General features: G+C 44.2%; 1 protein-coding gene across 1 annotated transcript in view; it reads right to left on the reverse strand.

Annotated features, from left to right (window-relative positions):
• Positions 1 to 3,882: 3,882 nt before the first annotated feature.
• LOC147616027 (histone-lysine N-methyltransferase ATX5-like) overlaps positions 3,883 to 17,814 on the reverse strand; it is a 92,614-nt gene continuing 78,682 nt past the window's right edge. Inside the window, exons 15-23 of the mRNA XM_086778669.1 lie at positions 11,233 to 11,300; positions 10,913 to 11,129; positions 5,799 to 5,876; positions 5,614 to 5,670; positions 5,361 to 5,450; positions 5,187 to 5,273; positions 4,866 to 4,940; positions 4,584 to 4,687; positions 3,883 to 4,490 (exon numbers count right to left, since the gene is read on the reverse strand). Coding sequence (XP_086634795.1) covers positions 4,409 to 4,490; positions 4,584 to 4,687; positions 4,866 to 4,940; positions 5,187 to 5,273; positions 5,361 to 5,450; positions 5,614 to 5,670; positions 5,799 to 5,876; positions 10,913 to 11,129; positions 11,233 to 11,300 — 858 coding nt within the window. The 3' untranslated portion in view covers positions 3,883 to 4,408. The remainder of the gene's footprint in view (positions 4,491 to 4,583; positions 4,688 to 4,865; positions 4,941 to 5,186; positions 5,274 to 5,360; positions 5,451 to 5,613; positions 5,671 to 5,798; positions 5,877 to 10,912; positions 11,130 to 11,232; positions 11,301 to 17,814) is intronic.

Raw genomic sequence — 17,814 nt, forward strand, 5'->3', positions numbered from 1 at the left:
GGGGATAAGACACGAGTATGGCTGAGCTCTTTAAGGGCTTGTAATTGATTTTTTTGCATAGTTATTCTTTGTCTTCCTTCCCCTTAATACTATTTTCCATAGTCAATTATTACTCCTTGCATGCGAATTGCAAAATGATACCAAGCAACTTCTATGTCCTCATACATTTTTGCTTGAAGTACATTGACAATATCATGCACCATATCCTAAAACAAGGGGTGAGTGAGATAGCTATTATTTACCAAGCAAAGCCTCTTTTCTAACAGTTGTACATCATCAATGGGAGCATGTAAATAGAGACTCATCCATAAAGGAGCACGATCCGAGAGTCCCAAAGAATAATCAACCCACATACATCATGTTACTGGATCAATGTGATCAGCATTTAAATTGTACCAACGGTCCAATTTGGCATGGTATTCAATAAAGACATTATGACGAAATGTGAAACCTTGTATGTTTGGACAAGTTTGTTTTGAGATATCCATAGCATTCAAATGACACATTACATTTGTCCATGATACCCTTTCAGTTGCAATCATATGTGAAAGACCACGTAGTGACGAATTATTAAAGTCCCCACAAAAATGCATTTGTCAACTCCATGGATACTGCAAAAGTTTGTGCCAAAGCCGAGCTCTTTGGACTAAAACTAGGGAGCATAAACCGATGCAAATTCATAAACTTGACCATTCAACATACACAACACAATGATCAGAGATAGCCATCTCGATCGTTATAGACCACTGTTGGCTACAATACATGTATGACCAGTACACAAACTCACGAAAAAGTATTCAAACCGGCATAGTATATATCATAGTCATGGAAAAAACCAATTTGCCTAACTAGAGCACGATGGTTATGTTCTTGCAATCATAATATATCCAGTTTCATTCTATACATGTAATCCCAAACCAGTCTGTAGGTTTCTCGGGTTATTCAATCCATGTACATTATATATCATGCATTTTATTGGGGCATTCATTGTCAGAAGAAATGGAGAAATTTCAAGTAAAGGCCATATTAATATCAACCTGCATGCTTTGTAATTTCATCATTCCACCCTTAAGCACATCAGTCCACAACATTCCATTTGTAGGGGTGGATACTTTATTATGAGATGTAGATGTAGATGACTCTGTCCAAGTGCGTGACTATAATGGTCGCAGTTTGACATTGATTCCTTTTCTTAGATTCAGGGTCTGCCATCCCTCCACATCCAACACATTTTTGTCTCTTGTAGCAGTGTTTTTTTGAGGTGCCTGAGAGCATACTTGTTGCTAAGATTATTGCAGAATTTTGCTTCTTGTCTGCACACCTATGTTGGCAATAGAGGCTGAATAAGGTGTCTTAACTAAAGAGAGTTTTGCTTGAATTACTACTTTACTCACCATCGAAGCAAGAGGAACAAAATCAATCGCCCCGCAAGCCACAATGTTAGAGTGGGACATTTCGAAGCTAGATGCCCAAACCTATGGCATGTAATGCATACAGTTGCAAACACACCCCATTTCAAGTCAAAGCAATTTTCCCTCATGTATACATCATCTATCTCCACAAAAATAGACAAAGGGGTATGTTTATTAGTATCCCACTATATACAAAAACGATTACAATTGCCCATCACACATGGGTCGCAAATTACAGTTCCCAACTGTTGAGCCAAGGCAGCTTGGCAAGCTTCATTAAAATTCATGGGAAAGCTAACCACCTCAACCCATACCGGGTATTGATGTTTGATGAGGGCTTGATAATCCTTAGTAGAATTCCACAGAAGCACATGGACCATTTGCTTGCTATAGTACAACGGCAATTTTTCCAATAGTTTGTTGTTTGTATGTTGCCACTTCCCGATGCTTTATGCAACAGCGTGCATGCGCACACATTTTTTTTTTGTAAAACCACACTTTATATTACTTTATTGTATAAAGAGGAGCCCCCAAGATGAGAGCACTTCCCATATAATGTACAACTAAAAGCAATGGAAAAACAAGTCCAGATGCAACTAGTCTAGCTCTTGTAGCTGAAAATAGTCATATAAAGCTTAATGCAATGATTGATGGAAGTAGTAATACTTATCAATCTGAGGAGGCGACTAGAAAACTAATCGATTGCTATCAATCCAGACTGTCCAAAGTTCTGAAATCTTGTCCATGAAAGAAAACCAATGATCTATAAGTTTCTAGAAAAACAAACGCATGGAAATCTGGAAGTTAAAAACACTACTAAGTGATGTAAGAACTCTTTGGTATCTATGCAATTCCATAACAAGTGTGGAATAGTCAGTCTCATTTAAGCACGAGCACCGTACGCACTTAGTAGTAGCAATTTTTCTTTTTGCCAAATACATGCCAATAGAAAGTACTCCTGCTATACTTCTCCATAGAAACAGTCTTTGCTTGAGGGACAGTTTACTATTCCATATCGTTTGCAAATTTTGCTTCCACCATTTTTTTTTGTTTTGCTCAATTGCCACATCCCATTCGCATGCTCTAAAAAGCATAGCCAAGAGATGATAAATCTCTAAATTTTTTATGCTATAATTTGAGCAAAACAGATTGTAGTAGAAGTATGAAGCCCTTCTCTATGTAATGTCCAATCTTGCAATCTATTCTCTTGAGGGTCATGCAATACATCTTGAAAGGGTTGCATTTGATTGTTTGTTTGCTACCATGTAGTCCTATAATGCATACCCAATCCCCATCTTATTTGAGCTTGTGGAAATGACGAGACCCTTCCATCACGAGATACCACATCATGCATAATGTTTATACCTCTAGCAAATAGAAAATAAGCTCTTCTGTCCAAGGTCGTTCCTAAGGCAAGAAAGTATCACACACACACACACACACACACACACACACACACACACACACACACAAATGAAGTGGGTGACAACATTATCTCTGTAGATGGTTTGGTACCATTTCTGATTTTTGGACAGCCCCATGCAGTACCCAGGCAAGAGTCATTAGAAAAGGCATTTGGCAGAAATGCATCCGGAAGACATGGATAACAGCCAGAGACCAGGTTCCCGAAAGGTTCCTAGGTTACATGCATTAGGGGTCTCCATCATCCATGGGCCAGCCGTGGGTGTCATGACATAGGAGATTGAGTTAGGAAAGATGTGCCATCCACACGTCAAAACCTAGAGCTGCAGATATGAACAAACACTAAGTGAGAGAGAAGCACGCCGTCCTTTAATGCCCAACATACTCCTCTTTGTCAAGTCATAGAGTTTGAATTTGTAACAGAATTTCTTGTTCATGTCTTATCCAATCTATGTCTTCTCCTTGGTGCTTTATACCCAGGGCAATCTCCAGACAAGCTAATTAAGATGAACTATTTGAAATCTGGGAACCACGCGAGACATTTAGAACAAAACAAACAGATCAGCCTCCATGCGACGCCGCACCCAAACATACTCTTCCAGGATGGAGGACCAATTTCTCATATCCATGAGTTTGGATTCCCTTTATATCCATCATTGGAGATCTTGAAATGGGTCCGTAAGCTTGTGTGCCTGTTTGGCTGCTGTGCTCTCGTTGTCCATTTCTCTCTTTTTGGCACAAATCAGTTTCCAACCATTTTTCATTTACATAATGCATTCCTTAGGTTATAGCCCTATCCATCTCCCATCATTTGTATCATCATTGGTCAGCCCCCCCAAAGATGGTAATAACCCTTTCTTTCTTTCTCATCCGTGTACTTGTGATGATGTATCCTTAGACTTTAAGGTTGAACAATGCTTGAAGCCAGTCAAATTTTAATCTCACTTGGCAATAGTTATCCTCTCAAATTTTGAGATAGCTTCTCCATCTACAGTGCTGCATAGCCTCACACAATACAGAAGCAAAAACTACATTAAGTACCACATCATTATTGAAGCCTTGTACAAATATATAGAAATTGTACATTTAAACTGCTACATGATGGGAGCACAATTTTAAGCTGAATAAATATCCACAACCAGGTGAGAGTTTCCAGACCTCTCCATCAGATATCCACAGGAATCTGAACTGTATGCTTGTCTGTACACTTCCCGAAAACACTCCCGCCAAAGGCAAGCCATGTATATCTCTTGTGTTGATGTGTAAGAGCCCTGAGTCCTTTTCCTTCATGTCAAGATAACATCAACCAGGCTTCCATTTCAGGGGGTTCAAGGGTGTGGCCCTGCTAAGCCAATGCAGCCAGCAGTGGCCATTTTGTAATCATTGTACCTTGACAAGGATGAGCATGTATACAGGGGTTGTTATGTGACAATTGCAACCAAAAGTTTGTCTGAAAGCTCTGAAAGCTTAGTCCAATACACGCGCCACTGGGACTGGCTAAAGCCACATTGAGAGAGAGAGAGAGAAAGAGAGAGCGAGGATCAAAATTTTTGTCAAGGAGCTTGACAACAGCCTCAGCACATGAACTTCCTGCACGTGGTTGCACCACAAAGGCAGGGAACCTCCCTGTTTTCTGTATCGAAAGAATAATCATACCTGCAAAAAAATGCATAAACAAAAGAGAAAGATCAATCAATTACCCTTTGCTGTTCAAGAGGCCCTCAAGTAAGTGTAGTGGGAAGAGCTCACGTTAATTCCTCTCCAGCCATTAAAGATTTTCGAGCCATAAGCACGATGCATGCCTCTCCAGCTCCGTGTACCGAAATAATGCGAGCATAACAATTGGGAGCACACTGTTTCAAGCATTCCAAATCACAAAATATATAATATATTAGACACATTTTAGCAGAAAAGACCACCTCTATAAGGGCAGGCAGCCCACCCATCCCTGCTGTCAGAAAATCTGACAATGGTGGGCGCCAGTTTGCTGCTCATTCACAAAGTTACATAGGAAGTGTAGAATGAGCATACTGAGTGGTTGATAAGCCGTGCAATGTTTCCCTTTTCAGTCGCATCAATAACGACTTCTTCACTTATTTTGAAGAGCTGCACAGCCATAGAACCCACAGCCAGCATGAGTTTCCCGAGGACTGCAGCATCACTAAAAACTGTTCACAAGCAATCAACTAGCTGCACGCACGCGCACGCGCGCGCCATGCACTCTGCAAGCCTGGGACAAGAAGCTTTCCAATGCAAACTGAATTTCCAAAAAGTTCATAGTGTGCAGGGTAAGCAGGAAGGCAAGAAGTAGCGCATTAGCCTAAAGCTGTGGAAGTGTCATTTCATACGCACATAGCAATCTTTTCCTTGCAACTGATATCTCTTCTCACGCAGGTCTGCAATGCTTCTCCTGACTATCTCCCCTCGGTACTCCAAAACCTGAGAAGCACCATGTGCACTATAAGGGAAAACGAATCTTAAAATGGGTTTCTCTTGCTGAAGGCATCATGTAAGGAGACCACTTACCATCTCTCCTTCTTGAATAGAGCACCTAGTGAACAGACCCCAACCATGTATTGCTGATCTCCCGAAGCAAATCCGTGACTTCTCTGTAACCTGTGTTTAAGATTTTGATTACCTTAACCCCCTCTTAAAATGTTTCATCAAATCTAAACCAAACCGTTACAGTGTAACCATCACACAAGGTATTCTTTAAAGACAGTTAAAATAACAAGGCTTTCTTGCTGATTCACAAGGATGAGAAATCATGCACACATACCCGAAGATACCCTAGCTTTTCTTCAAGAGATGACATCTCCTTGAAATTGAAATCTTCCTGGAGAAGTACTATGTATATAAAAACCAAGGCATAGTTTGCTTTGAAAACAAGACTTCCTTTTGCTGATTGGCAGTTTTTTAAAATGAAAATAAAAATAAAAATAAAAGCATTGGATTCCAACTTACTCTCAAACTGTCAATTACAGCCAGAGAATGCCATGAATAGCCAGCCGCTCGGTGAGCAATGGACTCCTTTGGCAGGTCCTAGTAATTTATGTACCATTGAAAACTTCAGGTTATTTCCCAAACTTCACAAAAAACAAAGTGCAAGCTTAACTCCATGTGAGTCTACCCACAATGCTTAACTTCACAAAAAACACAGCTTAACTCCATGATGAAAGTCTACCCACAATGCTCCAAACTTCACAAAAAAAAAAGTGCAAGCTTAACTCCATGAGAGTCTACCCACAATGCTTCAAACCATCAATTCCATCATATATAGCACACAAAGTGATCTATGGCAACCCCTCTCATGTCATCAGCGCCCAAGAGCGGGTGCAAGTTCATGCATAGAGGCATGTTCAACATATTGGAGAAAACGTCATAGTCAAACCACCATACTGAGTTTTTATCACTTCTCCGGAAGTGAAGCACAGACTCAGTTGTGAGACGAAGGCTAGCGCAACATGGAGAAACACGCTTTTGTTTGGTATAAAACCACTGTTTTATTACTTTATTGTACAAAGCAAAGCACCCTCAACCCTCAATGTGGGATTGTTTCTCATTAATTCACAAAACTTAAAACAATGGGAAAAAAAAATCTAGATGTATCTGATCAAGCTGTTGGAGTTGATATAAGGATTGGCATAGTGACTAACAGAAGTAGTAATACTTGTCAATCGGGGGTGACTGGAAAGCTAGTCCATTGCATGCAATCCAAAAGTGACCAGAGAGCCCAAAATCTTGTCCATTCAAAAAATGGAGCCATTCTTGCTAGCCTCCTCTCACATCTGCCAAAGATCTAGAAGTTCTTGGAGAAATGTGTACCAGGAAATCTGGCAGTCAAATGCACAGATAAACTATGCAAGAAATCCTAGGTGATAAAGAAACACACACACACACACACACACACTGTCACCAGCCTGGACATTTCCCAGTCTGAAAGGGGTCTGGTGGACTCCAGGATGTTTAAATATTTGGAAAGTACAAGCTTTGGGAATGGGGGATTATCCTAGAATACAAAAGGACCACACTCCTAAAATTTAGGAGAGTTGCTATTTTTGGCCCGACTCCCATGGAAATTCTGTTCGCGTCATTACATCTGGAATTGAGCAGATACCAAGAGTTGGCAAAGTGCCTATGACAGAATGTCTACCGGTTGGGATATTTTTAGAGAGAGAGTTTATGGAAGAACCCATCTCTTAGATTGGGACATGTGGCAAGGAGGTGGACCAAAGTGAGACATGTGGCAAGGAGGTGGACCAAAGTGAGACAAGTGGCCTGACATTTGTTAGAAAGTGGATCAAAGTGAGACAAGTGACCTCACACTTGTCACTTCAGCTATTGTGTGGCTCTCCACTTGTCATCGTAGCCTTCTCTTGCCATTTTAGCTCATGGGAGGCCCAAATCTATAAATTGGAGCCCTCTCTCTTCATTAATGGAGGCTCTCTTGCTGCACACTAGCCTCTACCACCGTTACAAGTTGCCCTAATGATGGCTACTCTCGTTCTCTCTCTCTTGAAGGCTGCCCATGAAGAATACCGGCTGTTGGGGACTGTTTTGGAGGCTTCCATCGCGAAGAAATACTGAAGGTGTTTTAATATGCATTGATGGTATCAACAAGTGTGTCAAAGGCCCTAGTCCCCTGGGCACCCGCCGCGAGTTTCATTGGTATCAGAGCATAGGCTTTCTTGGAAGCGGAGGCTTCCTTCTATCAATAAGGAAGAGAAAAGATCTCAAGTGGGGACCACACTTACCATCATTGCTGTTAAGCATGGCCAGCCGCTTCATAGCTTATGAAGCAAGAGCATGAGCAGTAGACAGCTTGTTGATCTAAGGATTTATGAATTCACAGAATTTTATCGTGGAAGTATGGAGTTGGCTTTATGTGCACACGTTTAGCACTCTTTCCATATGGATATTGTGGATTATATTATCAAGCTTACATGCAAGCTATATGGAGATATATCTCAGGATATCTTAAGGATATGGTGATGAGATATTTCTTTTGGCTTCATGACCAACCTGGCAAAGAAAAGCTAAGTATACTTTGAGTTTGCAAAGTTAGTGCTTTTGCTATGAAGTGTTTTTGATGTTCACTAACCCTTGTATAGCTATGCAAGGAGAAAGGCGTTATTATTTGCCTTGAGATGGTTTCAGGGAAACATTGTTTATGGCTCCCTTTATTGGGATGGATTATATCTATGGAGATTTCTTTCTTGGACGAGATTTATATAGATATTGGGCTTCACAAGCAATTTCTATGGACGAATCAGTCCGAGTTTATAGAGGAGAAATCTTTTGGATATCTCATGGATATGATGCTTTTATGGATAAAGTCCACCTCTACTCCAAGGTGTGTGGTTAGCACGGAGTATGTGGTAAGAGGTATGGTATACAGGTCTATGGATTCCTGGACTTCTTTTCTAGGGATTTGAATTCATCCTCAGATTTATGGATTATGTTTATGACTCCCTTTTACTGGGATGGATTATTCCTTTTGGCTCCCTTTATTTGGGATGCATTGGACTTATGGAACTCATGGTTCACATACCTTGTGTAGTGTTCTCTTGTCCTACGTGCTCTCTTGAAGATTGTTTCTACCATGTGTGGGTGGAACAATAGAGAGCAGATGGAAGGGAACATGGGCACTTCAAAGGGTAGTGACAAGCACAACATACCCTGTGTAGTGTTCTCTTATCCTACGTGCTCTCTTGAAGATTGTATCTACCATGTGTGGGTGGAACAATAGAGAGCAGATGGAAGGGAACATGGGCACTTGAGAGGGTAGTGTGAGTTGGTGGCCGAAATGCCTACAAACTATTGGTGGCCGAAATGCCTATAAACTATGTGTAGCAGAAATGCTTATGGAACACCAAGTGATTGTTTTATCTTGTTACTTGAGCCCACCTCTCATCCAAGGTGTGTGGTTAGAGTACCAACACGGAGTGCAAGTGGTAAAGTGGACATGACGGGACTTATGTCTATGCCAACGATCATGTGGACCGATATCTTGTTGGCAGGAGACTTATTTTGTCTCGCCCATTTACTTGGGACATGGATTATGATATCTGGACTTATGGGATTGTTTTGTCTCGCCCATTTACTTGGGACATGGATTATGATATCTGGACTTATGGGACTGTTTTGTCTCACCCATTTACTTGGGACATGGATTATGATATCTCGACTTATGGGACTGATTTGTCTCACCCATTTATCTTGGGACATGGATTATGATATCTCGACTTATGGGACTGATTTGTCTCGCCCATTTACTTGGGACATGATTATGATATCTAGACTTATGGGACTGTTTTTTGTCTCACCCATTTATCTTGGGACATGATTTTGATATTAGTATTATGGAGACTTATTTAGTCTCGCCCATTTCTTTTTTGGGACATGGATTCTTCAGTTATATTGGATTTTTGAGACTGTCTCGTCTCGCCCAATCGATGGGACATGATTATATCTTGAATATATGGCTTGAAGCTGAAAGTTGCGGACAACTTTTAAGAAGTTGGGGAGGATGTCACCAGCCTGGACATTTCCCAGTCTGAAAGGGGTCTGGTGGACTCCAGGATGTTTAAATATTTGGAGAGTACAAGCTTTGGGAATGGGGGATTATCCTAGAATACAAAGGACCACACTCCTAAAATTTAGGAGAGTTGCTATTTTTGGCCCGACTCCCATGGAAATTCTGTTCGCGTCATTACATCTGGAATTGAGCAGATACCAAGAGTTGGCAAAGTGCCTATGACAGAATGTCTACCGGTTGGGATATTTTTAGAGAGAGAGTTTATGGAAGAACCCATCTCTTAGATTGGGACATGTGGCAAGGAGGTGGACCAAAGTGAGACAAGTGGCCTGACATTTGTTAGAAAGTGGATCAAAGTGAGACAAGTGGCCTCACACTTGTCACTTCAGCTATTGTGTGGCTCTATGGGAGACCCAAATCTATAAATTGGAGCCCTCTCTCTTCATTAATGGAGGCTCTCTTGCTGCACACTAGCCTCTACCACCGTTACAAGCTGCCCTAATGATGGCTACTCTCTTTCTCTCTCTCTTGAAGGCTGCCCATGAAGAGTACCGGCTGTTGGGGACTGTTTTGGAGGCTTCCATCGCGAAGAAATACTGAAGGTGTTTTAATATGCATTGATGGTATCAACAAGTGTGTCAAAGGCCCTAGTCCCCTGGGCACCCGCCGCGAGTTTCACACACACACTTTTTTTATTATAGTGAAACCCCTGCTTCATTAATAAAAGTAACATACAATCATAGCTGTCCTAGAATGGGACAGCCAAGACTCAGATCAGAAACAGTGCGGAAAAGCAAGCTCTCCAAGATCATAAGAATCTCTGAGAGACTGGTAAAGTGATCTACGGAAGAAGGAAAAGGGGTCGACATGAACAACATAAAAAAGCAGCTAATTCCAGACATGGTAGATAGTCCATAAAGCCCAGAATATCGTCCAATCCAAGAAGACTACATAAGCTGGCAATGGAGGAAAGAGTCGACCAAAAAGCCAAAACTGTCTCCCAAAAAGTCTGCATGTAGGCCCCTCAACAATCTGTCTAGGAGGGCTCGACAGTGGAAGCAGTACCACAGACGATGGCGCATCGTCTCATATGGGTGAGAGCATCGCCTACATGAGGCTGAAGCAATGTGTCTATGTGCCAAAAGAATCCCCACTAGAAAAACACCCATAATACATCTCCATAGAAACAATTGTTACTTCAATGGCAATTTTCTCATCCATATCCTTCCCCTCCACCAAGGCAAGGATTTAGAGAAACACACGCACGCATGCACCTGCACACACACACACACACACACACCCCAAAAAAAAGAGGGTGGCTGATCGGGCAAAATATCCTAGTGATTTGATGATATAAATGGTAATCAGAAAATGGTCTACACATACATCTGAGTGACCTAAAGTACAGTTAAGACCTCTCAATAGCATACTTTCTGATCAGATCAAGAAGGATATCAAGCAACATGCCCGACATGCTCACAGTGCAAATGCATCTATTGCTTATCTATGTTATGACATGACATAATATAACGTATTCTACCTGTCCAATTAGTTTGCACTCTGCATTGTTCTCACGGCATCTCGAAGCAGATGATGTCAAACATGGCCTGAGAGATAAGGTCTCTGCATTTCGCCTCACAGTACTTGCCTCCAACAAATCAACTACACTATCAGGCTCTTTTTCCTCAAGGTTGTCCCCGTTTTCTGCATCTTTATCTGGACTTGTAAGAGCCAACCTTGCATCTGGATTTGGATCCCTGCATACATATTTTTACACAGCTTTACGTTTAAAAAGAGGGAAAAAAAAACAATTGCAATTTCTGTACTCAGCAAGCTTCCCACAACAAAGCCAAGAGGTACCTGTGTTCAGCACAGTATGAAATTTTCTTGATGGTCTGCATGCCATTCTTGTGCTTAAGAGTCTGAATCTGTTCAAGTTAAGGTATAACAAGTACCCCATTATGAAAAAAACTAATTGCTCCAAGCTTGCCACTTGGCATGCATGCATACATCTCTCTCTCTCTCTCTCTCTCTCTCTCTCTCTCGGATCACATATTGACACTTCGGGCACTTAGTGAAGAGGGCAGGGCACAGAAGAGAAGGATATACTGTTGCTTTGTGGACCTCCGCAAAGCCTTCGATACCGTACCACGTGCCAGGCTTATGCACAGATTGCATGACATTGAGGTACCTGAGGATATGCAGTGGGGGATATATGCTTTGTATGAGTCTGTTGACAGGCAGAGTCCGAGCTCCAGGCGGACTATCCGATATGGTGGCTAGCACGATAGGGGTGAAGCAGGGATGCCCGCTATCACCCACCCTCTTTGGACTGTACATTGATGTGGTCTCCGATTATGTCGACAGATTGGGAGGCCCAGGGGCATGCCTGGCAAGGGTGCTGATACCCATCTTGTCATATGCTGATGATATTGTTCTAATCTCAGACTCTTTGGAGGGATTACAGAGACATCTGGATGCATTACAGGCATTCTGTGCGGATAGAGATCTGACAATGACCCTTGGGAAAACCAAGGTTATGGTGTTTAACACCACACACGTATGGGTGACGAGATCAGAGCCTCAGCTCACTTTCTGAGGGGGCTGGTTGAGTGCGTCAGGTCATATGTCTACTTGGGAGCTCGCGCTCAGAGCAGAACTGCGTGATTAGGATGGATATCGTCAGAGTGGACACAAAGAGGACATGGACTAGTCCCCTTGAGCCCTTAGGCACGAAAATGGCTCATTACAAGAGCCATTTTCTACACCTCACCAGATGATTTTATCACCTGCTCGACGTACATGGATATACACCTATCACATGGGATACGTTGTGCCATTGGACAGATCCGGACCTCATCACACGAGCTGTGGATTGAGACAGGGCGATATGTGCATCAGATCTCGGATGACCGCATTTGTTAGCTATGCTACCAGGAGGCAGAGATAGAGGAGCACTACATTTGCCGATGTACAGTATATTATGAGATCTGAGGGAGATATCACTGCCTCTTTCGAGAGGGTTTTGGGTCGTTACGCAGGGTCATGGAGTTTGAGGATCAGAGATGCCTGGGATTGTTCCTACTTGAGCTCAGGAGATACAGAGAGACTCTCTTGGCAGATAGGAGACCAAGGATCTTGCCAGATTTCTTCGGCACCAACAGCAGCGGTAGTAGCCTAGCCCACACCCCTCCTAATACCTCCATCGGGCCATCAGGGCACTAGCCACGCTCCCAGGGAGTACTCCCACCACTGATAGAGCAGTCGTCTTATGTCGTGCTCGTCGGCCACGCCCACCAGGATCCCGACCACGGCATCCTCACCATCGCCAGATCAGAGCCATTATTGCTCGGCATTGGAGGCGCCTACCTCGCTTCTAGGACCTCTCCATTCTAGACAGCCCCATGGCGGAGATATTTGATCTGAGGAGAGTGCAGCACTTCAACTGATTAGCAGACATGGATCTACTTGATATACATTTTCCAGTATTTTCTACTCAATATCATCTAGGAGTCTTACTAACAGTTCTTATAAAACTGTAAGATAGTCAGTTTTATTGTACTTTTCAGTTTCATTTGGTTGTTCTCTTTGATGAGACATCAACTTCAGATGTACTCTCAGTTTTTGTCTCATAGGCGATTATGTCCTCTTAGAGACGTTAATATTTCATTTCATTTCTCTCTCTCTCTCTCTCTCTCTCTCTCTCTCTCTCTCTCTCTCTCGGAGCTGATGTTGCTCCCATGTTTTTATGTTCTTTTTTTTCCATGACGAGTTTCCATGGACAGTTTTGTATCACCCCAGTGAGATAGCTATATTTATGTTTTCATTCTGTTTTATTTTCCATTCCATGATGAGATATGCCATGGACATTATTGTGCCACTTTGGTCTCATAGGCCCATTGGGTCTTTAGTAGACGCTTAATATATCTTTCTTTCTTTCTTTCTCTCTATGCTACGGATGAGCCCATGTACCGCGAGCTAGCAGCGGATGAGATAGGGATGCAGAGATCTGCCCAGGACACAGGAGAGGTGACAGAATATGGGAGACACTTCCTAGCTTTGGGGAGTGCACATGGGCTAGTTATCTATAATGGCCTATCCCGTTGGCCAGGTTCAGATGCTCTCACATGCTGGAACAAAAAGGGAGGAGCTAGTACAGTGGATTACCTGATGGGCTCACCTACCTTGATACATGATATACAAGATCTCTCCATTTCCCGCAGACCATGCATATTTGACATTTTCTGTGACTTGTGGATATGTTAGGAGGCACACCACCCTCTACTCATACCAAATACCCAAGATATCACTTTACTCGGGAGACCTCTGGGGTATATGGCAGTGCAGTATATGATGGTCTATTCGCTCTTGACCCGAGCAGTCCACTTGATGAGCTCACGAAAGAGTTGGCAGCTGTATTACACGGTTCAGCAGCATATGTTTTCCCGTGTACCCCCCCTCTTTCTACCCCTCCTCACCATACCGCCCCACATAATGGTTGGCACAATGATGAATGCCGCGAGACTCGTGACCGCTTGCAGTGGGAGATCACCCTTGGCATCCACACACACAGACAGGCTAGAACGCTCTTCAAACGCCTTGTGCGGAAGAAGAAGCGGGATTACCTGGCCAAGCTTGAGAGGGAGATATACCAACTGTTTTTAGGGCAGGACAGCAAGAGGGCGTGGAAGATGTTCCATGAGCGACAGCCACCCACACCTATCACATCACCTGAGAGGCATGGCATGAATATGCAAGAACTTTATATGAAGTACCAAGGCAGGCCCCCATCCCTCATCTGTCAGTGACTCACCCGGATCATAGTACTTTTGTCACCATTCGGATGGTTTTGGATGCTATTGACAGACTACGTAATGGAAGAGCCCAGGACCAGGATGGTCTGGTGGCAGAACATTTTTCACATGCCAGAGATGTATTGGCACCACTGCTAGTACACATGTTTAACAGGGCCATTTGCGAAGGTTTCCCAGACAGTTGGTCGGCACATACTATTGTACCTCTATTTAAGAGTGGTGACCCCATGATAACAGGGAACTACAGGACCATCATGATTGGCCATTGCTTGGCCAAGATATTCGGATCTATTTTGGATCAAGAGCTGAGTAGATGGGCTGAGACACATGGACTCAAAGCACCTCGGCAGGCAAGTGTCAGACGAGGTTTCACGACTTTGGATCACATATTTACCCTCAGGGCTCTCATTGAGGAAGAGAATATATTGCTGCTTTGTGGGCTTCCGCAAAGCCTTTGACACGGTGCCACATGCCAGACTCATGAGGAGATTGCATGACATTGGTGTTCTTGAGGAGATGCAGTGGGGCATTTATGCATTATATGAGGCGGTGATAGGTAGAGTACGGACTCCCGGAGGCATGTCGGATACAGTGTGACTAGCACCATTGGGGTGACCCAGGGATGCCCATTGTCACCCACCCTTTTTGGACTTTACATTGATGAGATATCCGACTACATTGACAGGATGGGGGGTAGGGGGCCAATCTGGCAGGGGTTTGGATACCCATACTGCTATATGCCGATGACATTGTACTTATTGCAGACTCCCTTGAGGGTTTGCAATAGCATTTAGATGCTTTGCAGTCGTTTTGTGCAGATAAAGACCTCACAGTGAACCTTGGGAAGACAAGATTATGGTCTTCAATACCGCACAGGCCTGGGTGTCTAGATCCGACCATCAGTTCACTTTTAGAGGTGAATCAGTGGAGTACACCAGATCATATGTGTACCTAGGAGTCACATTCAATGGACCACAGTTCTCTCTATGAGGCAGGCAGCAGAGGCTAGATTGGCACGTGGATATGCAGCCCTAGGGGCACTAGAGAGACAATGTGCCTACATTCAGTTTTCCCCACACCAAACTCTAGTTGTTTGACACATTGGTCACACCTACACTCTTATATGGCTCACCCATATGGGGACCCAGCCTCTACCACACGAGGAGGGAGCCGCTGGTTGACCAGGTCGGACCAGAGAGAGATTTCTATGATGGATGGCAGGTACTAGAGAAACCACTGGTAACTATGATCGCACACATGATTCGGAGCAAACCATTGGTAACTCAAGAGATTGTTAGAGCAGAGACACGAGCCGCACCAGCGGTTACTGAAGCCCTGTTCTAGTCAGTGACATTTTTGCAGAGGATATGGGAGCTCCCCAGACAGAGATACCCACACCTAGCACTTATCTCTTCCAGGCAGTTAGCAACAGACGGCGATACACGATGTTGGTACACCCAGATGTGTACTTGGCTAAGATTACATCTAGATGTAGAAAGGACATGGTCCAGCCCCCCCCTACCACTAGGCACGAAGATGGCCCACTATCGGCACCATTTTCTACATCTCTCCCCAAATGGCTTTGTGACACGGTCTACATACATGGACACCCATCTCTCACATGGCATTCGCAGTGCCATTGGATAGATCCGCACTTCATCACATCAGCTGAGGATAGAGACTGGCAGATACGAGGGGATGAAGCCAGAAGACTGCATTTGTCAACTATGTCACCAGGAAGTGGAGTCAGAGGAGCACTACATATGCCGATGTACTGTGTACTATGAGATACGAGGGAGATACTGGTGTCTCTTTCGAGAGGGTTTTGGACCATTACAACATGTGATGGAGTTTGAGGATCAGAGGTGTTTGGGGATTTTCTTATTGGAGCTCAGACGCCATCGACAGACTCTCCTACGAGCTAGGACAACACACCAGGATCCACCTCGCCAGCGAGCCATGACAGATTAGTAGTATAGCGAGTTGGATGAAGATGAGACGGAAGAAAAGTATGATTATGAGTCAAGGTCATCAGGGGAGAGTGAGTGGTATTCTAAAAGTGAGGACTCAGTTAGTGGCCTCCCTCACTTATAAATAGACCCTCATTCTTTTGTATTCTCATCTGTGAACTAGACCATGCCAGTATTACATTAAAATAAGCATATTTTCTATTATCCCTTAAAAATCCTCTACTTTTGGAGAAAGTGGAGCTTCTCTCTCTCTTCTACAATCCTTGGGGCTTTCTTCTCAACATACTAAACCAATTGATTGGTTGGGGGCTTCCTTCTATGATAAAGAAGCAAGAAAAATTTAGGGCCAGGACCACCCCGGCAGATACGACCAGGACCTCCACTACCCCCTCGGCGAGCTAGACGTCCCATAGACGTCCTTCAGGACGAGTCACCCTTGACAGAGCCATAGCACTTTGTCAAGCGAGACGCCCACGCTTACCACGACCTCGTCCACGGACGCTTCATCACCGGTGGATTAGAGCCATCACCGGTGGATTAGAGCCATCATCACCCGCCACAGGAGATAACTGCCCCACCACTTTCGTTTCTCTATCTTACAGCACCCCATGAGAGAGATACTGAGATGAGCAGATTACACCAGTCTTATGCTAGTTGTAGATATTATACACTTTTGTTGTACCTCACTAGGAGTTTTTTCCTTTCATAGCTGTTTAGGACTGTTTTAGGACTTTTTAGTCCTTTTTGACTTACTTTTGATGAGACACCATCAGCTATGTACTATGTTTTGGTCTCATAGGCCACTTTGGCATTTCGCAGACGTTAATATATCTTTCTTTCTTTCTTTCTTTCTCTGTGCGTGCACAAGCTCATGGCTAGCCCAGCTGCATCGGGGCACTGGCGGCTACAGGGACTCTCTCAGGAGTTCTTGGAGGATTTTTGGACCACGATCTGGGCTAGTCGACAGGCACGCAGGATCTCGACTTTCCAGTGGTGGCTGGTCGCCCACAGGGGCTTTGCAGTTGGCACCTGGCTTGTTTACAGCGGTCTTCCGGCGGCCTGCGTCCGATGCGGCCACCCTAGGGAGACACAGAGACATTGCCTATGGGACTGTCGTTAGGCGCAGTAGATTTGGCTGCGGATGCTGCACATTCTGGCCCCCCTTTCTCCAGAGGGTATGTACACGTGGGGTGCCGCTGCTTGGTCGACTTCGTCAGGGCCTGCTATGGGCTATGAGACAGAGCAGGACAGCCAGGCCATCAGATTCATTAGGGGCCAGCCTCGCCTTGTTCCTTCATCGGACTTCTCGTCCGCCAGCTGGACACAGGAGAGGGATCTACGATGGGAGCTCCTCAGCAGCCTCACCATATGGTTCACCTGGAGGGCCCGGTGCTTCAGGGCCTTTGAGGGGAGACTGGACCCACCAGCAGAGACTGTTTGGGGGATCTGGCAGGAGTTGATCCACACCCTGCGAGGACAGTATGACCGCATCCGGGGCGACTCGGGATGAGGCGATCTTGCGGCGCCAGGCCTTTCACACCACTTGGCGCAGCGGCCCCTTCTATACCCTACACGCGGGGTCCCCCCGTTGGCACTACAGGCCACCTGTTTGGCTTTTCCCCCCTCCTATTGTATGATATAGCCTCTCAGTTGTTTGT

The sequence above is a fragment of the Cibotium barometz genome, chromosome 39, assembly GCF_041138505.1.
Source record: "Cibotium barometz isolate CiBa-2024 chromosome 39, ASM4113850v1, whole genome shotgun sequence".
In the NCBI taxonomy this organism is placed as follows: domain Eukaryota; kingdom Viridiplantae; phylum Streptophyta; class Polypodiopsida; order Cyatheales; family Cibotiaceae; genus Cibotium; species Cibotium barometz.